Source organism: Camelus dromedarius, chromosome 11, assembly GCF_036321535.1.
Source record: "Camelus dromedarius isolate mCamDro1 chromosome 11, mCamDro1.pat, whole genome shotgun sequence".
Taxonomy (NCBI): Eukaryota; Metazoa; Chordata; class Mammalia; order Artiodactyla; family Camelidae; genus Camelus; species Camelus dromedarius.
The window spans coordinates 31612165-31639896 of record NC_087446.1 but is presented as its reverse complement, the minus strand read 5'-3'; the positions used below and the strand labels follow the sequence as shown (position 1 = coordinate 31639896).

Sequence of the window (27732 nt, the reverse complement as noted above, 5' to 3'; positions counted from 1 at the left end):
TAACAGTGACAGCCAATATTTATTGAGAGACATAACATTTTTAATACATTTGTAATGTGAAGAATCAAAACTTAAAAACAAATTTTAAAAAATTACAATATGAGGGGTGGTGGGCATCATAGCTCAGTGGTAGAGCACATGCTTAGTCCTGAGTTCAATCCCTAGTACCTCTGTTAAAAAATTTATTTTAATTCAAAAAAAATTAAAATTACAGTATTGGATTTGGTCAAAATACATCCATTTCAGGAAGGCCCCTGTAGTTGTGTGTAAAATGAGTCTTGAACTCTGGTGTGAAGCTCTATTGCTAGAGTTGAGAAGAAATTAGAAATAGAAGGACACCCTGCCTCAGAGTACACTAAGGCACTCGAAGAGCAACCAGAGAGGCAGACTGTGTGTGGAAAAGGAAAACTATTTGTTTATTATAGACTGCTGCCTTTTAGCTTAGTTTGGAGCATATCACCCACCATCCCCCAATCTTCACTAAATATAGTATAAGAACTAAAATTTGAAACAGAAACAAAGTGGGAATTTTAGGCCATGTCTACCTCATTGCCAATCTGCTTTTCTCACAAAGGCATTTCTGTGATACTCCGTCATAGTAATCCTCAGAATATTTATAACAAATCTTTGTGAAATAATTGAATATTTTGAGATTATCATCACAATTGGTTTGTTTACATATGTAGGTGCACATGTTAAATTAAAATAAATTAATCTCTTGGGTTCTTTCAAGGATATTAACAAAATACTGAAGTATATTCCAGTTACTTCATTCTTAAACTACTAAGGTATTTTAACTTTTAATGTAACTATATTGACTTATTTTATACAGTCAAAGAATCTGTCCTTTTCCTAGATCTATCATTTTTTGTAGATGACTTTTCCTTTAGCTATAACATATTCAATTAATTCGTGATGGCCTCCAAACTGGTAAATCAAATGCTCCCATCTAGAAAGAAATCAAATATTACTTTAATGCATACAAATCAAAATCATCATTTTGTCAGTAAATGCTAATTCCAAAATACATTCTCTAAAAATTTCTTTATACCTAGTGGTTGATATTTGGGCTTTTTAAAAAACGGTAGATTACTATGATAGTTCATCTATGATAAATCCAATATTGTTTAATGATATTAGTTAAGTCTTTGATCTTATAATATTTGATCAGTTAAGTGATGCACGAATGGTAACGTCAGCATTATCTTCAATAGAGCCAGTGGCTTACGATCATGGAGAGCAGAATTATAGAGCAGTTCTCTTCTTCTATATGAGCTCTAAAGGTTGGGGTAGGCATGCCAGGGTCCAGGCACCATAGGATTCACAACTTTAAGATTTAGAACAATGAAACTCAAATTGTTACACTAGAGACCCGGAGGCAGCAAGCAGACTGTGGGAGTGCAGGAAAACTGAAGCAAGGCTATTGGAATCCAGTAGGAATGAGTCAGAGAGGTAATAAGTCAAAACCAGGGTGACAAGCCAGAGTTGGGACCTGCGTGGTCTAGCACAAGCAGAAAAGTCCAGAACCCAAGAAGAAAAACAAAGACACGTGCCAGGGGGCACAACAAGTCCAAAGTCCAGGTAAACAGAACAGAAACCTGGAGGTCTAGGAAAGATAGAAGATAGATGAAAAGACCAGAAAAGTGGGTCTACCCTTCAGTTTAGCCCCTGTAGGGAGAATTTTTGGTTAAAAAGGTGTGACACTGAGAACACTGGGTAGCTTCCGAGCTTACACTGAGCTTGACACTAATAATCAGTGGAAAAGGGATTTAAACCAACTCTCCACATTCCAGAGGGCAGACAATAAACTGGCTCAGCTGATGGACACTCACCTGGATGAACTGATGATAATGAGATCTCCCTGTTTGCCAACTTCTAAAGATCCATGGGTGTGAGATTTTCCCAGGGCGTAAGCGGCATTGATGGTGGCAGCGGCCAAGGCCTCAGGCATGGACATCCTCATGTTTACACAGGCCAGATGCATGACCACTGGCTGAGGTGGGAAGAGAAGAAAGTTGGAGAAAAGTAAAAAATGGCAGCTGTTACCTAGGACACTTCTCGACTCGGCACAACAAACAATGACTGTTAAAGGTGTAAGTGGAGCTGGCTAAAATTAGCATGAGAAAATTTAAATTTACACATAGAGGCTCTTATGCTTTGGAAAAGATTCCTTTGTTATAGGGATTACCTACCCACTGTGTCTAGTTCATGTTTATAACTTCTTTTATCCTTTAAAAAATTTTTTTTAATTTTTATTTTTTATTGAAGTGTAGTTGATTTACAATGTTTCAGGTGTACAGCAAAGCAACTGGTATACATACACATACATATATATTTTTCTTTTCAGAATCTTTTCCATTATGTTATTACAAGAAATTGAATACAAGAAATTGAATATAGTTCCCTGTGTAATACTTACAACTTTTCAAAGCCACTTACTGTGTGAGGTGAAGCTCACCTCCACTCTTATTAAAACTTCCTAACACTTCTTTGAGCTTCTGCAATTCTGAGAGGGGACATAGGCTGTTGTAAAACCGCAGCGCCCAAGGCTGCATCAAAGCCTAACAGAACCTTCTCTCCTCTCCCTATGCCTGGAGGCATTCACCTGAGGTAGAAATAGCCAATTACACTGCTGCCTGCATACTTTTCCTTGTTTCACAGGAAAATATTTTTAGATCTTTGATATGTTTTAACAGGTAGTCAAGTATTTTTAAATTAGTTATATGCTTGGTAGAAGTTTGATAGCTCAGAAAGGCACATTAAAAATAATTACCATTGAAAAGCAATATGCATTAGGGTTGAAATCGCTGCCCAAAGCAACTATTACCCCTTCATCTAGCATCTTCCTGGCTCGAGGTTGCTTCAGTCTAAGGAGAGGGAAAAAAACGACGTCAGTCTCTAGAAGTGGAACTTTTGTAGAAGAGACATTCAGAATGGACGCAGACTTAAGATTTTAAGATATCCAACCCCTTTGTGTCCAGGAAGAAGAAACAGAAGCAGAAACTCCAGGGCTAAGGGGTTAGTGGTGAGGTCAGGCAGAACCCCAGGAATCCTGACTTTTATCATTCTGCTTTCGAAATCACTTGGCTCTAACTTCTTTACTTTGGGATTATCATGCCCATCTTTATATATATATTCAGAGATCTTGCGAAGGCAGGAAAAAAATTGTTTTCAAATGTAATAAACTTTTCTTTGACTCCCAAATATAAACAAGCAATGAGGTTTAAATAATACTTTTTAAATTAACTTTCATGTAAACATTTTTTATTCATATCTCTCCCTCTCCTTTTTTCTTGGGGTGGGGGCAGGGTCTCAAACATTTTTGTAGGTCCTTTAAAATCTTGAAGGCCCAAGAGTCTAATATGTAAACTGTTCGTGCTTCTTCCTAGATTGGGCTTCTCCCTGACGTCATTGGCCAAGTATCATTTATTCTTTGAGACATGACTCAAACGTTATGTCAAAGATAAAAAGAGCTAGACAATAGTTAAAGTGGTGAGGACAGATTTTATTCATTAATAATTATTACAAAAGGGACAAGAATCCAGTGTGAACTGAACTCAATTTTGCTTTATGCAGCGGTAACTGGAAGTTCTAAAGGGATAATGAAGGAGTCTTGAAGTGGGGCACGGAAATCACAGAAGTGGAATTTTCCAAAAACCTGGAGGGCACTCTTCAACATGATCTGGGTTAATTGGTGCTTCTGTGGAGAAGAAACAAACTTCTCTATCTTTATGACAAGAGGCAGTGGTTTAAGTTAGGCAATGTGTCCACCAGGCTGGGAACTCCTTAGAGAGTTATCTCCTAGAATGTTTGTTTTTCAAAGAGATGGCTCTCAGGTCCTTGGGAAGATCCTAGGTGGTAGAAGATTTACATCTCAAAGGAGAGAAAGGATTTATAATTTGTAAGCTTTTAAAAATAACAGCTCTAAGAGGAAGCTCAGGGGCCTATCTGCCTATCACTAGGTTTAACGGAACAAACTTAATTTTCCTGGCAGGTTGGGCTTTCTGAGACAGGCGCTTTAAGGGAGTCTGGGTTCATTCTAGGGATGTAGCCTTGAGCTGCTAGAAACTATGCTAAAAAAAAAAAAATCTCCTAACGTTGGAGGAGGTGGGTGAAAGAAATCATTTCTGCTGATTCTGCAGGTTTCATAGGCAAGACTGAGGCGTAGTGGAGAGAAGGGCTCAGAGGAACCTGAGTAAACTTTGATCAAGGAGAGACTTCCTCCGGGAAGCCGTCTCGGTCATCCCTGTTGGCCCTCACCTCCTCTGGCTCCCCTAGCACCCCACACCCCTGCATTTTAGAAACAATAGTTATTGTTTCACGACAGCGATAGTGGACTAGCACTTAGCCTCTACAAACCTGTACTGCCCAGGCGTGGTTTGAAAAAAGGCTACTGAGGGTAACCGTGGCCCCTCCTACTCTATTTCTGGCCTTATGTTCAATTTGATCGGTTGGTGCCCTTGCTCAGCCAGTGGTAAAGCACCTGCCTCTGCTGCTGGGGAAGTCCCGCAGAGGCTACGGATCCCTGAGAGGATTATTTCTCTTTCTTATTATTTGTCCCAGGACCAGCCCTGTTTCTGGCTAATTAATATTTTTACTTGAATGAGTGAATGATAATGTTAAATTCTAGGGGTGTACTGAATATGGCAAAGAATTACAGCTGTGCGCAAAAGAGTTAGATTCGGGGTGGGGGGGAGGTACAGCTCAGTGGTGGAGTGCATGTCTAGCATGCATGAGGTCCTGGGTTCAATCCCCACCCTGCACCTCCATTTAAAAAATAAATAAACACTTAGTTACCTAATTACTTTCCTGCCAAAAAAAGAGTTAGTTCTAATCATGTTTTATATGAAGTTCACCTAAGTCTGGAATCTGCAGCCTGCTACAAACTGAGCCCAACTTTCTTTCAGGGCCTCCTTTCTCGTCCCTGCCTACCCAATACTATACTCCAGCCACTGGGGTTTTCTATTTGTGCATTTCTGAGTCTGCTGTTCACCTTCTCTAGAGTACCCACCTCGCCCTGAAGTGCATGCACACTCCCACGCCCAGCTCATATCTCACCCACCCACGCTCACTTTCTCAGGTCACTCAGCGGGAAGTGACAGTACTCTGCAGAATGTCTGTAAGTCTTACTATCTATTCATCTATCATGTTTCAAATGCTTAGACTGCAAGTTCCATGAAGGACTGTGTGTGTCCTACTCACCGCTGGATCTCTAGTACCAGCACTGTACCTGGTATTAATAGCTGATTAATTAAGTTCTGTTAAAGGAATTCTTCAATTTTTACTAGTATATTTTTACTGCGCTCCTGTTTTATTTTCTTCTCAAAATACATGGATTTCTTTGCAGCCTCTATAGAAAAAAAGTATGGTATCTTACATATGGGGCTCAATAAAACTTGCCTGGTCATTAATTCAGACAGTCATTCTAAAACCATCTAATTAGTGAAAACTGTGTGCCAGGCACTAATACATTAGAGTCATGTAATCTCTCACAGTCCACATACAACCCATCAGAAAGTCTTGTTGGCTCCATCTTAAAACTATATCCTGAATTCAACTCAATTTATACCTCCCTGCTACCACCTTGGATCCAAGTCACCATCATTTCTTACAAGGATATTTGTAAGACCATCCTAACTGGTTTTCTACTTCAATCCTCAACCTCTCTAAAATATATTCTCTACCTCACAACCAGAGGGATCTTTTAGAAAAGTAAGTTAGATCATGTTACTGTTATTTTCCAAACACGCAGTGGCTTGCCATGGGCTTCCTGTCTGCACCATGAACTCAGTCCTCCAAGACCTGCTGCTCCTTCTGGCCTCGTCTCCTGCCTCTCCCTGCCTGGCTCATGCCTCTTTGGCCTCACTCTTGTTGTTGGTCAAACACATGCAGTGCATCGCTACCACCGCACATACCATCCATTCGTCCAGAACACTCTTCTAGGTCCCCCTGCTCCTTCCCCTGGTGTGCCTTGCTCCCTCACTTCCTCTAAGTCTCTGCTCAAATGTCCCCTCCTTGGAAAGGCTTCTCTGACCTCTGTGAAAACACAGCACCCTCCCTGCAAACACCCTCTCCTTTTGCCTCACTTGGATTTTTTTTTCATGGTGCCGAGCATCTCCCAACATTTTATATGTTCATTTGTTGGTCTGTGCATTGTCTGCCCTTCCCTGTTAGACTGTAAGCTCCTTGAGGACCACACTCTCTTTTATTTGTGGGTGAATCCTCAGTGCCTAGAACAGTGCCTGACCAGCAGTGGGCCCTCGGCACACAGGTTGAAGAGAGAATTAATCAATTATTGGGGGTGCAGAGGGGATTCTTGTCCTTGAAGCATTCCTGGGCTCTGACAGGCAGTTTCCAGGACCACTTATAATACTGTTTCTCTGCTAGGACAATGCGTGAGAGAAGGTGGGTGAAGCAGAGAGACCGTGAGGAAAGAGCAGAGCTGAAAATTTCCCTGCAGGTCATTCTGATGCCCCCGCTCCCTTTCCAAAATGACTTCAGGAGGAAAAAAATACATATATGAGGCAGTAAAAGTATAAAGGGAGCTCCAGATACACTAAGGTGAATGTGTCCTGAATACCTTTAAATATTGCACACCGAGATGCATAAAATAATGATTAAAGAAAGCCCTCGAGTTGCATAAAGCAGTGGTCATTCTGGAAATGAGTCAAGAGAGTTCAGGGCCCAGTAGGTTCCCCTCACCCCACAGGTTCCTCCTAGTGGAGAGATCAGAAAAATACAGGAACAGAAAAGCTAGAGGGAAGAGCGTGGCCTTCTCTTTCATTCCCCCTGTCATCCAAACAGAATGCTCAACCCATCTTGTGGTGGCATAGGGACAGAGCTCAGACTTTTAATGCTGAACTGCCCTCCAACACTGCACGTCTCAGATTTTTGCTCTGTCTTAAGAGATTCAAGGTGAGTTAAAGGAATCCTTTTTTTTTTCCTGTAAAACCTTATTCTTTGGGTGGTGGAGAATGAACCAGATTAAGTATTGATTGATGACTTCGATGACTACTCAGATCTGCAAGAAGAGCAGCTGCTTTATTCCTTTCTGTAAAAGTTACTTGAACCTGGCTTTTCAATCCCTAAGGCAGCATTCCTCAGCCTCGACACAGTTCATATCCTGGACTGGACAAGTCTTTGTTGTAGGGCGTTGTTCCGTGCACTGTGGGACGTTTAGCAGCATCCCTGGCCTCTACCCACAAGATGCCAGTGGCACGCCCTAGCTGTGACAACCAAAAATGTCTCCAGATACTGTCAAGTATCCCCTGAGAAGCAAAATCACCCCTAGGTTGAGAACCATGATCCTAAGGCCACCTCCCCCACCACCCCACCAAAAAAGAAACATGTATCCCAACCACACAGGAAAGAACCTAGTCCTAAGAGGAAATAAACAGCCTCTTGAATGCTGGTCCTTCTAACCACAAACTCGGTGGCTGTCATGGAAGTGGTACAATTAAAGGGTCAGGAGACCCCAGGTCTCATATTTGACAGCAGCTACAGAAGATGGACTATATGGGTTCAATCCATGGAAAGCACACAGCCAAATCCCTGGGGCAATGCCACAAAATACACTTGGACATCTCCTCTTTCTTCCCACTCCCGGGACTTAGGAGGATTTTGGCACCCACTTGCATTCTCTTAGGAAAGAGCATATTCGGATTCAGAATACTGTGAAATGTCCCTAACATCTTATACATATTTTTTAAGTATAAAGCCTATATCATTATTTTCTAACTATAAAAGTAATACATATTGACTTCTTAATTGGAAAATTCCAAAGAATGAGGAAAAAAAACAAAGAAAGCTCCACTCTCCCTAGTAATCCCACCACTCAAAGGCAATTTGGGTCTGATCTCCTTCCTCAGGGTAATCCATTATGAACATCATAGCAGAATTGGCATCTTATATGAGCTAAGTTTTCCTGACCTGCATTTTTAAGGGATTTGTAAGGGTGATGAAGTAATATTGAGACATCTTGGAAGTCTGTTTTCACAGCTTGTAACTGCTGCTCTTGTGGGGGGTGGTGAACAACCTTACCTCAGCATGTAGGCCGTGGTGGGCAGAAGGACAGCAGAGCATCTGGCTGTTGCCATGGCAGCGATGCCTTCATCACTCACTTCTTCCAGGTGACTGATTGCCTGGGCTCCCAGTTCTGCCCCAAGCTAAGCAGAATGGGCAGAGAGAGAGAGAGAGGTTTCACCAACAGCACCAACAAATCAATGAAGTGTCATAAAATAGTTTTTTCTACAAAAATAAATAGCACTCCATCATTAAGATTTCTTGCCAACTACCTCTCATGAGCACCAGCCCTCAAATGGGTAAAGGGTTTGTGGACATTCATTTGGAAATTAGCTAGTGCACTACTTCAAACACTATTCTTAAACCCGCACTGAGATCTTCAGATATTTGCTAAAAAAAGAAAGTTTTATGACCCTTATGAATCCAAATAAAATGTTGAGTAATACTAGTAGTATAGCATCATAAAAACATGAGAAAGAAAAGTATCCTGCAATGACACTGCACCCAGGGAAAACAGAAAACAAACTTCAGAAATGTGACATGCAGTCAAATGAAAATTATTAATGAGAAAAAAAGACATGTGGAACCGTTCATCTAATTTGAGATTATCACTTGAACTTGATTTTTCTCCAGATGAAAAGTTTGGGCTAGATTGTTGGAAGACAACCAAGAAGATGTAAGGCTATGATAATAACGCATTGAAGTGGAAACACACGTTAAACTGGATTTCTTCTTAACTTGACAAATTTTCACACACACACAAAGTACCCAAGGCTGATAGGTGATCTGTTGTGCATTCCGAGGAAAGGAAAGAAGACTGATTTTTGACATTACCCAGTGACCCAGAGAGGCTGCAATGCCCCCACCAGGCTAGGAAAGAGGGGGGCCCCTGTGGGCAGCTGGCTCAGGTGGAAGGGCATTATGACTGGGTTCTGGGGACTCCGTAGGACAGGACAGACGATGCTCACCAGTGGGGGTTTCTTTTTGATCTTAGAGTGATCCTCACTTTTCCAAATTTGATTTGCTCATCTTCAGTATTGACCTCTATTGATTTAATTCACCAATCATTCTCTATGGCCCAAAGGATATCATTGACTACCCAGCTCACATTCATTGAACAAACATTTGACAAATATTTACTTGCCACAGACCATTGGTGTGCCAGGCACTGTGCTAACCTGCAGAGAATAGGACTGTGTAAGAAGATGTGGGTGCAGCCCTCAGTGTGTTCACAGTCCAGTAGGGATCACAGAGGTAATTGTAATACAGTGGAATAAGGACCAGGAGGGACTATAACCCAGTCTTGGAGACATTTGGGGAGGATTCCAGAGAAGTGGTTGCTAAGAAGAAACATGGAGGAGGGTCAGAGTTAGCCACGCAAAGGGAAGAATTCAAATGAGAGAAGCAGCAGGTACAGACCTGTATGGGGTATTAGGTCACCAAAAGTAGTTTACTGTGAATGGTTCACAGTAAAGAGGGTGGAGGAGGGAAGAGAGAGAGGAAGGCTGAGAGGCAAGCAAGGACTAGATGCTGGTAAGCCTATGTGTACAGCGTTTAGAACCCATCCTAAGAGCAACTGTAAGCCTTCAAGTGGTTTTAAGCAATGATGAGGAAGGATGAGATGTACTGTGGGACTGGAATAGAGGAGCAGATGACAGTGGAGGCAAGCTTGGGGGCGAGGAGAAGAGGTGTGGCAGGAACCCAGGTCATAGCCAACGGTAGTCGCCATGAGGCAGTGTAGTGAAGAGAAGTGGACCTAGAGATGTTGAGGAGGAGAACTGGGAGGATTTGCTGGTTGGTTGGAATGTGGTAGGTGAGGGGGTGGGAGGAGTCAAAACCATGTCCAGGGTTTGGACGTAGGCAATAGATAGATAATGTTGTTGTTCACTGGGGCAGGAAGCCCAGGACAAGATCTGGACATGATATTAGATCACAATGGACATGTGGTTGTCGAGTCACATGTGGAGTATCTCCATCTGTATGTATGCCCCCAGGGAAGTTGTTTATTTAGCTGCAGGGCTTAGAGGAAAGACAGCCAGACTCCCAACCGTAGGAATTTCGTGCGTCTTACTCACTGCTGAATTCTCAGTGCCTAGAACAGTGCCTGGGACATGGTAGGCACTCAAGTGTTTCTAGACAGCATGAATATATGAATCTGGGAAAGACATGTAGATCTGAAAATCATCCTGTGGCTATTAATGGTGTGCTCCACTAAAATTCATCTGGACGCTGCATCAGAAAGACCCTAGAACCAGCATGTGAAATTAATAGACTGTGCTAGGGTAGCTTTGTGTGCTAATCAAAATAGGTTGTGAATTTAGTACATGAGATCACAAAGGTTCTTCCTTTTCTACTTATCACCAGGAGGTGATAGTAAAAGTAAATGATCAGCAGAAAAGTCAGGGAGTCCAAGGCTCAATTGGGCCAAACCGCACATTGTTCAAATTTTCCATTCTCTATCTTTTCAGAAGGCTTCGTCTGAACAAATGAATTAAGCTTTCCATAGCACGACTGTTGACAAAGGAAAAGCAAAAGATCAGCTGTACCTCAGCAGCCTTCATTGGGTGGAGTTCATCCCCATGGAAGTTGATCTGTAACCCTATATCTTTGCCATTTTGGAGAATCCTTCTGGTGGAATCCAGATCAAAGACGCCCTTCTCACAGAACACATCTATACTGTCAACGTGTATTTCCCCACTCCTGCCAAGTTCGTTCAGCTTTGGGAGGTGGTTACTGATGATGTCATCAGCAGCTTCGGTAGCAGTTTTTCCTCTGAGGGAAGACAATGAGATTACCATGGGCAAGTTTAAAAAAAAAGAATCAGACAAAGGGTTTTTTGACACCTGGGGAACCTGAGAAACTATGGTTAAATGACCCCGAGCCTCAGAAAGGTAAGGTAAAGAAAGAATCAAAGCTTTAACTCGGGACTCAAGAACTGGGACAAGCCTACAGAGAAGAGGTGTTGATCAGACTTCTGTAGTCATAGACCGTGTACCCGGAGACTCTGGCTCGCCCATTCTGGCACATCCATGCCAGCCAGGCCACCTGGCTGAAAAACTGAATCCTCACATCAAGGGCACTTAGAGGACATCCTGGATGCTTCCCTGACAACCCAATTGTGGGCCCCTTATCTGGGCCCCAGCTATCACCCTAACTTTTTCTTCCTCCACACTATTCCTAGAAGCACCTGCCTCAGGCTTTCTGTCTTACCATCTGGGGATAGAGGGGAAGAGGACAGTAGAAGGCCCTGAAATGCCTTCTAAGATTCTGGGCAGTTAAATACGAGAAAGGGCTGGGCCTTTGAAGTCAGACAGACACAGAGCTCTGCCACTTGCTGGCTATGTAACTTTGGACATGTGATGTAGACATCATCTGGCATATTCTAGGCCTCAGGCTTTATCACTGGGGATTGAGATCAGACCTCAGAGGCTCATTGGCAGATGGAAAAAATGTCTGTAAAACTTCAGCCTTGTATCTGGCATATGGAAGGTTCTCACTCAGCAAAAACCATCTGGGCGGGTAGATAGAAGTGGACAATGAGGAGGCAGGTACTTACACATGCTGTTTCTAATTCTTGAGACAACCGTACAGAATAAAGGTGTTATTTAGCTGATTTACAGATGAACAAGTCACATTTAGAAGAGTTAAAGGATGCCCCCAAATCACCCAGCTGGAAGTAGCTAAGCTAAATTCAAGCCCAGGTCTGGAATCCCTCCAAAGCCTGAGACTTTTCTACCATGTCACAGTCTTTCCTACTGAAAAAACAACAACAACAACAACAAAAAAAAAACCCAGACTACCACAGACAGGCAATCCCCAAAGTCTTTGTGCAGTTTCAAGCCTTAATAATTTCAGAAGTATAAATGCTAAAAACATAAAACAAACATCATTGGAAATAGTATGTAGTTGTTTCTGTTCTACTTAGTTTTGTACATTTTTCACAATAATTTTCAATGTTAATTTTGTTAATTTTTAGTTCCTCTGATTAAAGATGGTAAACAAAATATCGACATTAAAAATTTTCAAAGTTCACAAAACTAAATGTAGACAAAGTTTTAATTAATTTATTTAATTATTAATTCATTAATGTTTTAATTTATTAACTGGTTTAACTATTTGAATGATTGAATCATTTTGTAAGCTTAAAACTGCACAAAGACTTTGGAGACATCTTGTGAATTTTCAAGTCCTGGATTTCTCTTGGATCTTTTAATTCTGGAACTGCAGGTCTTCTGGTCTAGTATTTCCAGGACAGATAAGATGCAGATGCAGAAGGGGACAGAATTTTCTACAGCAAATTCATACAGGAGGAACTTTTTAGAGAAAGGGGAAAACTGAAAAAACATTTACAACAATCAAACAAAAATGTCTGCTGCTAAATAAACAGATGAATAAAAATAAAAACCATTCTGGGTCATCTTGACTTCAAGATTTGATCTACCTCCCACAGGGTGTTACTCTTAATTTCTAAAGTGCCTTTACGCTCACTATCACAGAAAACTATTTAAATTCCTATCTGTAATTTTAAAGGACTTATTAAGGGGAATATTTGTTAACCAAAAGAGGACTTTTGAACATTTCTTCTTCTTTCAACATTAAGGGACTTGCCAACAAATGAGTCTGGTGGAAACAGCCTTCTTAAAGCCATGAGTGTAAGATGACTGACCATTAGACTCAGAACACCTTTTCAAAGGCTCTCCTGGTCTCTCTGCAAGAGCTAAAGTGCTAGTGCCCCCTCACCCACTGGAGAACACAGCCTCCACTTAGATGCCACATGACCCCTTCTTGTCCTCAACACCCCGAGTTAAACCCCGGTCCCTTCCACTGAGGTTACTTTGGCACTGAGTGAGCCCCGCAGTAAGTGGCGGAGATGCCGATGTCCAGCTCCCGCCGGGCACGCTCAATCACACGCAGCATCTTAAGCTCCATGTCCAGGCTGAGACCGTATCCACTCTTGCACTCCACCAGCGTGGTCCCCGCCCTTATCATGCACTGAAGCCGCTGCTGGAGGGAAATGAACAGCTCCTCCTCTGAGGCCTGGCGCGTGTGCTCCACTGTGAAGTTGATGCCTCCTCCAGCCTGGTGGATTTCCATGTATGTGGCTCCTGCCAACTGAACACACCACTCACATTTAGGTCTGGAAAATGCAGGGAGGCTGCAGGCAGGGGTGATATTCAAAACAATTAGCAATTGATATGGCACGGGTACCAATGGATCACAAAGAATGGTAGGGCATATGGTTCTGGAAGTCCCTACTCTGCCAGGGAAGTGGGGAGTTGGGAGGCGGTGCCAGGAAGGGCACGGGGTGGCAGAGATGCGGTGGAGACTTGGGGTCTCAGGGTAGTGACAGTTTACTAACATGTACAGAAGTATTTCAGTATTTTAATGACTCAGCCAGACCCTGTGTGTACCAGCTAATCTTAGCCTACCCCTCAGCACCTATGAGAAAGCAAAGCTTAGCTGATTACGGAATCCCGCTGCAGGTATTCAAGTCTCCACTCAGAGATCAAGGTCTTTCCACCCCTCAGTATTTGGCCACTAGAGTTTCAGGCCTGACCTTTGTCACTCAAGCAAATAAAAAGGCTTCTTCTGGATGCCACCATTCCTGTTACTCCGGGCAGCAGGGAGTGTGCCGGGAAGTACGCTAACCTGGGGGCTCCCTTAGTCATACCCTTCCCTTCTGTTCTTAATTCTGTCATGTTCAACTGACTGCAAACTTGAGCTTTTAAGGAAAGTTTCAAAGGTTTTATAATACATGATCTTCAACGGTTTCGTGTTCAAAAAAAAAACTTGATGGGTCAGCCTTTTCTGCATCACTATCTGCATCATAGAATGAGAGAATTGGACAGCAAATCTCTAAGGCTGATTTTTGGCTCTGAAATTCTGTGATTTAATAAAGTCTTAAAGACAGCTCTAGTTCATTAAGAAAGGTAAACAATATCCAAAGAAACTTTTTCTTTTTCTGAAATAATCCAGTTTAGCTGTTAGGTGTACAGCTTTTTTAAAAACAATGTAAAGAAAAGATACAGAGGAAACTTAATTGTATATTACTAAGTAAAGGATATGATCTGAAAAGGCTACATACTGTATGATTCCAACTATATGACATTCTGGGAAAACTATCGGGACAGTAAAAAGATCAGTTGTTGCCAGGAGTTGGGGAAGGGAGGGATAACTAGCTGAGCACGGAGAATTTTTAGGGCAGTAAAATTACTCTGTATGATACTATAGTGGTGGATACATGTCATTATACATTTGTCCAAACGCAGAGAATGCACAACACCAAGAATGAACAGTAACAAAAACTATGGACTCGGTGATAATGATGTGTCAATGCAGGTTCATCCATGGTAACAAATGTACCCCTCTGGTCAGGGATGTTGAAAATGGAGGAGGCTGTGTTTGGGGGTTGGGGAGACATGGGGTTTGGGGAGAGGGCAGCGATATATAGGAAATCTTGTACCTTCCATTCAATTTTACTGTGAGCCTAAAACTGCTCTAAAAAATAAAGTCTACTAAAAACAAACAATGTGAAAATGGCTCCAACCAGAGATTTGAGGGTTGACTATGGCTAACTCATGGCTGACAAAGACTGCAATTTATGTTTCTTAATGTTTCACTTTTCTGGAAAAAAAAATGGGAATATAAAACTTATTTTATTTTAGGGATTAGTAATGTATTTTTTCATGTTTGACCTCAATGAATGGTGATTTTCAAACTGTTTCCTGGAGCCCCTTCAAAGGCTACCAGGGGATGTCCAGGGGGAAAGGAAAGAGGGGAGAAATTAGTGAGCAAAGCAGGTCAACTCGATTTTAAAAGGATTCTGCAGCTAAAACATTTTGATAACTATTATACTTAAAATGACTGCTAGCCTTGTGTACAGTATAAAGATTTCGTACCAAGTTATAAATTAGTTAATTTCGTTGTAATTTATTTTTCATAGTCCACGCCAGTAAAAATATCCATTAAAAAGACATCTAGAGATATGTTGTAAAGCCAAAAGCTTACAAGCTCTTTAGAAAAAACCTTGTCTGTATTTGTGCTTCATTTTGATTTGCCATCATTTATTGCAGTTACCTTCATTGCAAACTCATGAACTCTTTCACCAGCCCATACTGGGTGTGTGTGTGCATCCACTAAACCTGTAATCATAAATTAAATCATTTTAAAAGCTAAGAAATAGAAAGCACTTAGATAGCAGGCAGACTATACCATACGGCTCTTGGGAAAGCATGACGGTGGTCAGCGATCTTGGAGGAGGGTGGAGGAGGGAGCTTTGCTGCCTGGCTGGTGTAGAAGGCTGTAACGGAGGATGGTGACTCAACATGATGAAAATATCCCCTAAAGAAATACAGCTCCTTTTGCCCAATAAATCCATGCTCACCAAGCAAGCTTTTAAAACAGGGTGTCAAATCTGTAAGTTGAGCAAAATTGAGGACTATCATCAAGGAATAATATGAGTGTGAAAAAGAATAATATAATCCCTATCCTGAACTTCGAGAAAGAATAATATAATCCCTATCCTGAACTTCGAGAAATATGAAACCAGAAAGATGAGTCTTTCTGTAAGAAAGAAATATATTTTAATTAAAGAGAAGCCATAATGCAATCACTCAGAACTTCTGTTTATCCAAGTACAATTCAGTAAAGTATATCCTTCCAGAACATTCAAAATACTTTATGGATTAAATGGCTTACTAGCAGTTCTGATTGGGATAAAATCAAAAGTCTCCATTCGGACTGCTTTCTCTACTATATTCTGTTTTTTCTCATGAGGTTTCACCCTGCCCCTCTCTCCTGACACCCAAGAGCCAGAAGGTAAGACACTCTGTCAGCTGTACACAGCACACAATTTAAAAGTATAAATCCTGGCCTCTGTGTTTGCACAGAACTCAAAATTTGTGAAACTGGTTTCAGATGATCACATGAAGCCGTAAAACACAGATAATGTAGGACATAATGGTTAATAAACTGATTCTGTTGTCAATCTCTGAAGATACAAATGAACTTCAGTGAAATCTTTCAAGTTTCTTGTTTTTGTTTTTTCTGCCTAGAGATGAGTCCTTTGTTTCACACTCTCTACACATTTAGAGTATATTCTGGAATTAGAGACAGCAGGTTGCCCTGTTTGCCTCCCTTGTGCAATGGATTAACAAAGTTCTTCCAATGGCTTTTGAACTTAAACTCAACACAACTGGTTTCTCTTCAGCATGTGCGTGGGGAGAGATGGGGTGAATAAATGGGTCTGCTTTTCAGCTTGCCCTTTACCTGTTTAGCAGTCTTCGGTAAGATATTCCACCCCTAAACATCAGTGTTCTGATCTGTAATGTGCAGATAATGATACCTTCCAGGGCAATTATAAGGATTCAACATGAAAATGTATTTGTAAAGCAGCTAAACATTTAATAGTAGAGATTCAATAAATAATTCAAAAATTATTATATTTTAATATTATTGGGAGACCCTATTTAAAACAAGCTACTACTCTTCCTCTTTACCTTACTAAAACACCTTTCAGGGCTTTATTGAAAAAGAGGTTAATACCTGGCAAGATGCATTTCCCAGAACAGTCAATTCTTTCTTCAAACGTTTCTCCCGAAAACTGTTTTCGGATAGCATCAGCAGGACCAATGGCTTTTATGAGCCCGTCTCTGAAGAAAAATCAAGAAATTATCACTAAATCAGGGGGAAATATTGTGAGAAATTTGACCAATGATTTTAAAATACGTTATCAATGCCTTTTGGTGTCAGTCAATATTTACTGTATTTCCTTCTTGAGTCTGTGTCTTTGGAAAAGTGACTCTAGCTACATGCAAAGCAAGAAGACAAATCACGTGTAGCAGAGATTGTCAGTTGCTCCCCAAGATCAATGGTCCCTTTTCCCACAGTGCTGAATTCCTAAATTTTAGCTTGAGTCATGACCACTCAGAATAAAGACTACATTTCTGAGTCTCCCATCAGCCAGGCGTGGCCATGTGACTGAGTTCTAGCCAGTACAATTGCTTTCTTTTCCTACTTCCTACTGGCTGGAATATAGACACCACAATGAGAGATGGAGCAGCCACCTTGGATGATGGAGTGCCAGTGAGGAAGACGGTGGTGCTCAACAGAGCAGGATAGTAGGGTCTGGATCCTCAGAACTCCATGGAGTACAGCCATTAACCAGCCCTAGATTCCTACCTCCCTGCAATTCTGTTAACTGACTTTAACAAATGTTTGACAGTAACACTGGGAATCTTTTCTTTCTTTGCTAATTAAAAACAAATACACACACAGTCCCTTGAAGCTGGGCTCTTACACAACCTTAAGCAGTCTCAGATAAGGGGTGAGACTTGTGTAATCCTGGGGTGACAGGGCTCTCCAAATCAGATGGGCACCCAACCCCCATTCCCACTCTTTGGCTGTTCTTTTATTCTCAGAAGGTTACGTGAAAATAACAAAAAATGTCCTCTCTTCCTAGTGGCTGAATCTTAATTTACTATCTGAATATTTGGCAAACAGATGGAGAGGGTGGGAGAGGTGCTTTGTAAAAATTCAGATCTCAGAACTCCACCCACAGAGATGCTGATTCAAAAGTCCTGGGGATAGGAAGCAGGGGATGATGAGGATTGGATGAAGGTGGTCAAAAGGTACAAACTTCCAGTTATAAGATAAATAAGTACTAAGGCGCTAATGTAGAGCACGATAAATATAATTAACACTGCTGTATGTTATATATGAAAATTGTTTAGAGACTAAGTCCTAAGAGTTCTCATCACGTGGAAAAAGCTTTTTTCTATTTCTTTGACTTTGTATCTATATGAGATGATGGATGATCACTATACTTATTGTAGTAATCATTTCATGTACAAATCATGCTGTATACCTTAAACTTACACAGTGCTGTATGCCAATTATAGCTCAATAAAATTTGAAGAAAAAAGATCTGGGGATAGGGGGTCATGTTGAGGGGTGGGCGGGAAACAGATGTCTGTCTTTTCAAAAAATCTTAAGCCATCTGAGGCAGGTTACCCCGGTCTGCACTTCAAGAAGCACTGGAGAGTACCCTGACCCCTTATGATTGCTGGACAATTATCTTTTATAAGTAGAGGCAGGATCCTGATGTGTCCCGGTGGGATGTGCAGCTCGAGGACGTTTTTTTCAACTGAATGACAACCCTGAGTGCTCAAACACGTTAGCAACAGGCACCTAAAAGGCAGGCGTGCCAATCAATGTCTCCTTGGGTGTGGAAAGCCGTTACCTCTTTCCCCTGCAACAGCTCAAACGTTAGAGAAAAAGCGCCAAGCCAGGTCTTGGCTGACAGGTAACCGTCCCCCCCCTCCCCCCAACAGGACGACCCAGAGCGCCCGCAGCCCCAGAGCACGAGGCCACTTACGTGCCCACTACTAGGCTGGCGCCCTCCAACACCGCCAGGCTGCGCAGCGCGTCCCGGGCCAGGAAGCGCTCGCCACGGGCGCACACAAGCACCACTTGCCGAGCATTCTCCAGCAGGAGGCGGTGGCCGCTCGCCATGTCGCAGAGCGCCGCGGGTCTCGTCCAGGCTGCAGAGCTGGGACAGAGGGCAGGCCTGCGGAGGAGGGGGCAGGTCCGCAGGCTGCACCGCCCTGGCCTGGGAGGGCGGAGCGAGGGCGGGGGCTGAGCTTCCTGACCTCAAGGGATTCGCGCAGCTGCAATAAAAGTATCAAAGAGAATGATGATTAGTAATAAATGTTATAATGGAATTTCCTCTTTCCTGGTCGCTTTGTCACGTTCTGGGTAAATGTAGTAGAGATTACTGTCCCTACTTTAAAAATAAGGAAACTGCAGGTCGGTGGCGGGGAGAAAGGTGGGCTGTGACAATCACGTGACCAGGTGGAAGAGAGTCACCGAGGGCACCGGGAGGTGACAGTCAAGGGAAACCTGGTAGAGGCAGGTGTCAGAACCTGGGACAGAGCCCCAGGAGGGGACACAGTGGGGAGAAACCTGTCCAACAGGCGCAGGGACCGCCCCCAGCGGGAACCTAGGGAAGCGGGAGGAGAGGGATGAGGTGGGGGTGTTATCCCTGGGTCCGCGCGGCCTGCGAGCACTGTGGCGGGTGCCTCGCACTTTTCAGTTGGCCAGCTCCGCTCCCGGATGCACTACCAGATGGTCCCCGAGATGAAGGGGGACCAGAGTAGGGGAGGATAGAGCCAAGACTAGAGAATCGGTTGGCGCCTTCGGGGATCTTCCCTTATGCCTTCCTGAAGGATAAGGTGAAGGGCTCTTGGATCCAAACTCGTTAAGGTAAAATTGGTTTCAGCTCAGTATCCCCCACCCCAACTGTATCTGGTGGGAAAGACCCTCAATTAGCCACCAAGGTTGGAGACTGAATCAAACTTATTTAAGGAAGATGGTCTGTAATTCTTACCCACAATTCTTCCCACCTGTCAGTTACTGAGAATACAATGGCTGGCACCCAGTTTGGTTTTGGGTTTCTCAAATATTTTATTTGTTTATACACTTTTTATTAGAAGCTCCGTGTTAGGCCTTGTGGGACATACAAAGATAGGAAGGCATTCTTCCTGCCTAGCAAAGACTTTACAGTCAAAAGGAAGACACTTTATGGACAATAATAACAAACCATAAGAGCAGGCCAAGGCCAGCAAAACCGCAAAATATGTCAATTTTGGGTCATTTTAAAGCCATTTAGAAATGAAGAACAGAAAGCCAAAAATCCCTTTGATGAACACAATAAACAAGAATATACTTTAGCTACATATTATGGCCATAAAAAAAAGAGAGATCAGTCAGGTAGAAAAGAGAGAGGAAAGAAAAAAATTGGGAAATAATCCAATAGTGTGAGTAAAAGAGATCCTAAAGAAAAACATACAAATCCATAGATAACTCACAGCTCAGACATGCAGTCACAAACAGATGTGTGTGCCTGTGTCTATCCACAGTTTAAAAAGAAAAGTATAATATATAGGGAGAAATAAAAGAAGTAGAAACAGTGGAAAGTAGAAACATAAAGTCAGTAATTTATAGAGGAATAGCAAAACCTTATATTACAAAATTTCTCCTAAAGGGTTGAATCTGTTACATTTTGCAATTATAGGCATATTTGTAGATTTATGCACTTAAAGGTACAAAGGATGGGGTGAAATTGTAGGAAAAAAAGACATTGTTCAATAAAGTTGCCTTAATCCCACTTTTGTTACTTATGGGCTATTTGACTGTGGGAAATTTACCTAATTTTCCAACGCCTCAGTTTTCTCATCCATATTGTAGGGATTAACTGTTTCTATTTTATGAGCTTTAAATAAGACGAAATGGAAATCACTTAGCCCACTGTCTGGCTCTAAATAAGTAATAATAACAATTATTATTATCATTATTATTACTATTAATTATTATTATCATTACTATTAGTTTATTTTAATCCTGCTATTTGTTTTGCTGGGCAATTAGGTTAAAGATTAGATTTCAACCAATAGTACTAAGTTCCCTCCTGACTTCACAGAATGTACCATGTTCTTAAAGTTTATAAGCTCTTGATCAGAAAAGAAATTGTACCTTTCCTCATGGGGATTTATATTTGTGGGTGAATTGAGTGTATCCAAATATAGTCCAACATTGCCAATATAGACAACATTGCCTGAAAAACCCCTGCAAACAAGAAGTTTGCAGAAGCAAGAACGATAAGAGTGAATTTCTCTCTTCCATGGTCATTGTTAAATAATTACAGAGGGGTGAGAATAACATATCCTTCCTCAGAAATAACCAGCATCCCTGTAGCATTTCTTAGTTTACAAAGTACTTTTTCACATCACGGGACTCATGTTGGCTGATTTCTTTCCCCTACTCTTCCTTCCTTTTGACCTCCAGTTATTTTTTTCAGTTTGCAAAAGGTAAAAAATGTCAACAGAAAAGCTCACACGGAATAGCTAGCTTGACGCCAGCAGGGCCTAAAAGGTCAAGCCCAAAGTAATTTCCTCATCATCAAGGTCTGCTTCTGACCTAATCAAAAGAGGCAGATCACGGAGCAGGCCAAGGACCTAGTGGCTCCTGGCTTTTGGGTAAACAAAAAATTGCTAGCTCTGGTCTCTCCACGTTGTCCAAGGACACAGTTCACAGCCCTTTCTCCTAGTATTTGTCCAACTGGGTTGGAAAGAGGTGGGAAGAATTGGAAAGATTCTGAGAGAATCTATCTAAATCTTCATTTGCACATGGGAGACAAAGCTTTCTCTTTCGCATTGAGAGAATCTGCAAATCCAATTTCTTTGAGAGAGTTGTCAAGAAAAATCAAACGCAAACTGCTTTGAATAACATCTGCTGTATAACTGTTAGTGTGAATTTTATGTGGAGTTCACCTAGGACTTCAGGTTTGGACATTATAAAACCCCATTCCTCTTTCTCCACTTCTATGAAGATTGGAACGTTAAGAATCTGCCCTAAGGTGGGTCAAGTTCCCCAGATTTGCACCAATATTGGTGGTCGATTCCTTTCAAATGACCCAGTTTCAAGAACTTTAACTCAGGGTTTCTTATGAAAGCTATTCTTTTGAAATGCTAGTGGCTCATCACAAGACCAGAAAGAGGACAGGTCTGGATATCTACTTTGAAGAAAGTATAAGCAATTATGTCCTTATCAGCCTGTCATGAGGAGGCACACTGCATATATTACTTGTGCTTGGAAATTGCAACAAGGCTGTAAGAAAGGTACAAGTAGCAGCTGAGGTGCAGAGTTGAATTGGGTAGTACTATGAGAAAGAGCTGATAAGAGTCAGAGGCAAGATTCAAAACTACTTGCCTCCAAAGGCCAGGATCTTTTCAATAGTGCCACTCATGCTGCCCCTACAATGACAGGCATCAAAGGACCTGACTCAGTCTTTCATATAATACAGTGACCACATGTAATTGCATAATGTTAGAGGAATGCAAGCATTAATTAAACCAACCAGCAGCTGTTCACTTGGAAGAACAGTATATTTTATGCCCACGTCCCCTTAGATGTCTAATAGAGATCTCAAACTGAACATGTTCCATACTGAGCCTTTGCTCTTCCCACCACCTTCTCCCTCACAGCCTTCTCAGTCTCCATTGAAGTCAACTCCATCCTTTACTTCCTGGGCTCTTTATCTCATACCTCACATCCAGACCATCAGCCAGTCATGTAGTCTGTGCTTTCCAAATATATCTAGAGTTGGACCACTTTCATCACTTCCACTGCCTCCCAAGAGACCCCATTATCTCCTGCTTCCCAAAGGCTGTAGCCTCCCAACAGATCTCCTTAGTGGACCCTCTACCTCTTGTATAGTCTGTCCTCAGCTCAGCAGCCAGAGTGATTCATTTAATGATTTTTATTCCACTGAACACATGACCTACAGGGCTGTTGTTCTCCCTTTGACCTCAGCTACACTCTCCCCTTCTTTCACTGTGCTTAAGCTCCACTCGTCTGCCTGCTGGTCCTCTAACACACCAAGTATCTTCCCTCCTTAGATGCTTTGGTTACTGAACCAGGCTCCTTTGCCCGACGCACAGCAAGCCAAACGCTGAGGCACTGAGGTTTGCAGCAGAGAAAAGGTTTAGTCACATGGCAGCCAAGCGAGGAGGCCTGAGAACAAGCCTCTAATCCACCTCCCAGAAAGCGCAGGGCTCGGGATATTTATGGGATAAAGCTGAGATGCGGGGAATGTGGGGAAAGGTGATTGGAGATAAGAAAAAGGTGAGGTCATTGTCCTTCTGCACAGGCACAACTTCACAAATGAAGTTAATGGACTTAGATGTTGAACAGCTTGGAATTCCAGAACAAGAGTATAGCTGTGTGGTAAAGATGCCTTCTGGTGAATTTGCACGTATATGCCGAGATCTCAGTCATATTGGAGATGCTGTTCTAATTTCCTGTGCAAAAGATGGGGTGAAATTTTCTGCAAGTGGAGAACTTGGAAATGGAAATATTAAGTTGTCACAAACAAGTAATGTTGATAAGGAGGAGGAAGCTGTTACCATAGAGATGAATGAGCCAGTTCAGCTAACTTTTGCACTGAGGTACCTAAACTTCTTTACAAAAGCCACTCCACTCTCTCCTACAGTAACACTCCGTATGTCTGCAGATGTACCCCTTGTTGTAGAGTATAAAATCGCTGATATGGGACATTTAAAGTACTATTTGGCTCCCAAGATCGAGGATGAAGAAGGATCTTAGGCATTCTGAAAATCCAAGAAAATAAGACCAAGCTCTTTGAGAACTGCTCCTAAGCTGCCAGCACATACTTGACTCTCTTCTTTGTACCTCTGAGTACATATGTAGATAACATTCTCTGTAAATAACCTTGTTTTTCTTCCGTTCTCTACAGTTTGTTTAAAGAAGAAAGTCCAAAGTCAAATATGGTCTTGTTAATCTAGAAGTACTTCTGCCTTACCTAGAAATACTCTTTATGATTTTTATAAACAAAAGGATTCTGACTCTAAATGCAGTTTTGTTTTCAGTTTAAATAAAAGTTATTTGAATTTCAAGCATCATAGGACAGTGCCTTCTTTTGGACCGCGATGGTTGCAAGTATCCTAGGGAAATCACAGTTAAAGCAACTTTCATGTAAATGTTCTTATTTGCTCAGTCTAGAGCAGCTTGATACATGACATTAGATATAGCAATAAAAAGTATTCCAAATATAGCAGGTTACAAAATATTTTGGGGGGTTCATTTGCCAAACTTACTCTGGTATCCTGACAAGCTCAAGAAATGAAAAGGAGAACAAATCTTATGTATTTTACTATTTTCTTTTTTGAAATTAACACCTTACAGAAGCTTAATGTACCCAAAGTTTTGTGGGCTTTATAAGACTAGTATTGCTATAGAGCAGTGTTTTCTTTAGCCTAGAGAGCCTTGTACAGGAATCTTGGAAGTTTTAGTAGATCTGTGATAGGGCCCAAGAAATATGTGCAGATATAATTTCTCTAGTGTAAGTAGCCTTTCTTGGGACTTAATCCCTTACAGGATGAAGATGGCTTAAATTCCATGGATGTTAGATTTAACCAAGAAAGGGAAAAGGCCCAGTTGTTGTGAAAGACTTAAACGTTCCAAGTAATAGTGCTACAAGGTCACAAATTGACTAAGCTACAGGCATCTTCACGGGTCACAGCTTTTCTCTTCTGTAAGCTTTAACGTAACTTCTTTTCTCCTTTTCATCTTTATTTTTATAGTCACTGAAATAAACTCACGTGCTGATTAGTAAATATAAGCACACAAGAACTCCCACTTACTGAGTTCAGTCTATATTTCAGGCACCCCACTTGGTTGTTCATATACAACCTCATTGAAGCCTCATGAAAACCTTAAGAGGCGGACTAGGAATCTATTGATGGAATAGAAATCCGAGGCTCAGAGATGCTAAGTAATTAAAATACAGGCTCCACGGACAAAATGGCTTGTCTTTTTGTTATTCTTGTTCTTTTTTAAATCGCCCTGTCTCTAGCACCCAGAACAGTACCTGACATATAGCATGTACTCAATGGATATATATTTTTAAATTTTATTTATTTTTTTAATGGAGGCACTGGGGATTGAACCCAGGACCTCATGCATGCTAAGCACATACTCTACCCCTGAGCTATACCCTCCCCCACCACAATGGATTTTTTTTAATGTTAAATGAACTTGCTTATATACCTGAAGATGCTGAACCAAGATTCAGATTCCGGTTTATCCAACTCAAAGTCTGTGTTCTGAATCACCTGCTGCACTGCTTCAGGGATACTTAGACATGGCCCTTTGAGTTACTAAGGCTTGAATTAAAGTGGGCAGCCCAAAGAGGGATGTTTTGTCCCATTGTTCCTGTTGTGGGAACAATGTTATATAAATTCCTGAATATCCTTTTTCTCTCAGGTGAAAGCATTATGGTAATTTTTTTTCATTGTAAAAATTACATAAGCTCATCAAGAAATTTGAATGATACAAAAAAGTATAAAAATCAGGACAAGAATCAGGGTGAGGCAATTGAGGCACTTGCCTAGGGTGCAAAATTTAAGGGGGGAGGCAAAAACTCAGCAATCAAAATAAGCAACATTTTAATTCACTATTTTAAAAAATTTAAATGGATGCCAAAAATCCATGATGAACAAAATATCAAAATTTTAATTAAAGACAAGATCTGTGGGCTGGGACAAGGGGGCGGCAAGTGAGGCACAGACTCAGGGTCATACAAGTACAGAGGCAGATCCTGTCTGTGTTTAAATCTTTGATATTTTGTTCATCATGGATTTTTTTCCTGTATTAATTTTGATTTTTTAAAAATTGCATTAACATGTTATTTACTTTAATAATTGAGTTTTGGGGGGCACTTCCTTAAATTTTGCAGGAAAAGTGAGTGCCTCCTTCACCTAACCCTAATCCCAAACCTGATAAAAGTGAAAGCAGAGATTGCTCCAAACCAGAGATACCCACTAGTGATGTTTGGTGAACAAATTTTCAAACACTTCTCCAATTTTGTGTGTGTGTTTATTCATACTCTTCCTACTCTTTCGAAATATTTTGTTTTTTCACTTATATTGTGGACAGAGGTAAATGGTGACCACAGCAGCATTTTAAGGGCCCCAGGACAGTCCATTTTATAAGTACACATAGTTATTTAATCAACTCCCTATTTATGAACATATCAACAAACATTATTGTACGTTCCTTTTTGCCCATTTATCCAATTATTTCCTTGGGACAACTTCCTAGACATGGAATTGTTGGGTAAAAGAGTTTGTGTGTGCACTGCTTTTAAAAGCAATAAAGCTGATTTGGGAGTCATCAGCAGCTGAATTTAGCAGCTTTATGTACTGTTTGCAGATTTTTTTTTAAAATGTATTTCTTTTTCTTTGGACAGGGCCAGGAGACAAAATGACATCCCATTTTTTGCCAATATCACTGACTTCTGGAGGTAAAGAAGAAACCAATTGATGAGTGCTTGCTTTGTGACTCGTACAGTGGGTTGGGCAGCAGAAAAGGGAGAACGCGGCACATGAGATTAGACTTGGTCTCTGTATGTAAAGATTTGCAGATACTAATATATATAAAATTGATAAACAAGTTTATACTGTATAGCACAGGGAACTATATTCAACATTTTGTAGTAATTTATGGTGAAAAAGAATGTGAAAACGAATATATGTATGCTCCTATATAACTGAAGTATTGTGCTGCAAACCAGAAATTGACACAACATTGTAAACTGACTATACTTCAATTAAAAACAGGAAAAAAAAATTAGGAAGGTAAATAAATATAAAGGAGAGGAAATTAAATCTCTTCAGTCAAAAAAACAAAAAACAAAAAACAAAAAACACCATAGCTGCTAATAAACAGTCTTGTATACATCTCCTGGTACATTCAAGAGAGCTTCTCTTACATATACGTGTACCGAGGAATCAAATCGCTGAATCTTATGCTACGTGGATATTCAATTGTAGATGATAATATCAAAATGTTTTCCAAGATTGTTGGGCCCAATCACAGCAAACTGTCAGAGATTTAGTGGAATCCTATCCTTCCCAAACACTTGGTATTATCAGACTTTTAAATGTCTTGCCAATCAAATGGGTGAAACTGGGATATCATTCTGGTCTTTATTTGCATTTCCCTGATAACCAATGAAGTTGAACAGTTCTACATATGTTTACTGGCCACATGTGTTTCTTCTGCAAAATAGCTGTTTAATTCTTTTTTCTGCTTTTCTACTGGGTTGCTAGTGCTTTTCTTACTATTTGTACTTCGGTAAATTTGGTAGATCTCAATACTGTCAGTTATGCATTGTGCAAATACCTTCTCCTAGCTTTATTTTTTCACTTTGTTTATGGTGTCTTTTTATGAACAAAGTCCTTAACATTATCAAATATATCCAACTTTTCTTCTATAGTTAATACTTTTTGTGTTGTTTAAGAAATCCTCCCCTATCCCAAGACCTTAACAATATTAACTTGTATGTTCTACTATTAGTTTTAAAGATTTATTTTTGATAGCTTTGTCCTTATTCAACTGTAGTTAATTTTTGTATGTGATGGGAGATGAAAATCCAATTTCATCTTTTTTCTATAAGAGTAATTTTTTTCAGCTCCTCCATTGACAGCCTCTCATTTCCCCATGTGTGAATATGTTTCTGAGATTTCCATTCTATTCCGTTAATAAATCTGTCTTTCTACATTTATTACTATAGTTTCATAATGAATTTTGATGTATAGCAGGGCAATATCTCCCTCCCTGCTTTTCTTCTTTAGCAGGGTTTGACCATTCTTATCTCTTTATTCTTCTTGTAAATTTTAAGATTTACTTATCAAGTTCTATTTAAAAGAAACAAACAAACCTGGTGAGCAATCTATCTGCATTACTATGAATCCATTCAGCAATTGTGAAAAATTATGAAATCATGTCTTTCTCTCCCTGAAAGTGACTTACCTCTCCATTTATTTAGGTCTTCTTTAATATTTCTTAATATTATTTTATGCAGTTTGTTGATTCAATTCTGTAACCTTTTAGTGCCTCGTATTTGTCAGCCTATGTAGTGAGGGTTCAGAGATGAATATATCTATATGATGGAAACATTAAAAGTCATGCTTTTGAAAAAGATATCTAATATGGGTAAATATTCCAATTCAGTAGGAATTTAAACTCTGGCATTCAAGATGTTAAGCCATATGGGATGGGAAGAAGTCTAATTTTGTAGGGTTTTCCTTGAAAGAAAAGGTTAGTTGGGAAAGAGGGTCCAGCCCACCA

The 27732-nt window shown here is 40.9% G+C and overlaps 1 protein-coding gene across 2 annotated transcripts; it reads right to left on the bottom strand.

Annotated features, from left to right (window-relative positions):
• Window positions 1-18597, bottom strand: AMDHD1 (amidohydrolase domain containing 1). 2 transcript variants are annotated; one of them, XM_010989972.3, is made up of 9 exons: window positions 18398-18597; window positions 16567-16673; window positions 15100-15164; window positions 12857-13134; window positions 10569-10794; window positions 8041-8165; window positions 2774-2867; window positions 1833-1993; window positions 1-949 (listed from the first exon to the last, which is right to left on the bottom strand). In XM_010989972.3, exons 1-9 carry the CDS (start codon window positions 18532-18534, stop codon window positions 862-864), a joined length of 1281 nt encoding a protein of 426 aa, XP_010988274.1. In that variant the 5' UTR covers window positions 18535-18597; the 3' UTR covers window positions 1-861. The 2 variants fall into 2 exon arrangements, with proteins under 2 accessions (XP_010988274.1, XP_031318855.1); XM_031462995.2 differs by lacking the exon at window positions 15100-15164 and having other exon boundaries at window positions 18398-18477.
• Window positions 18598-27732: the final 9135 nt, after the last annotated feature.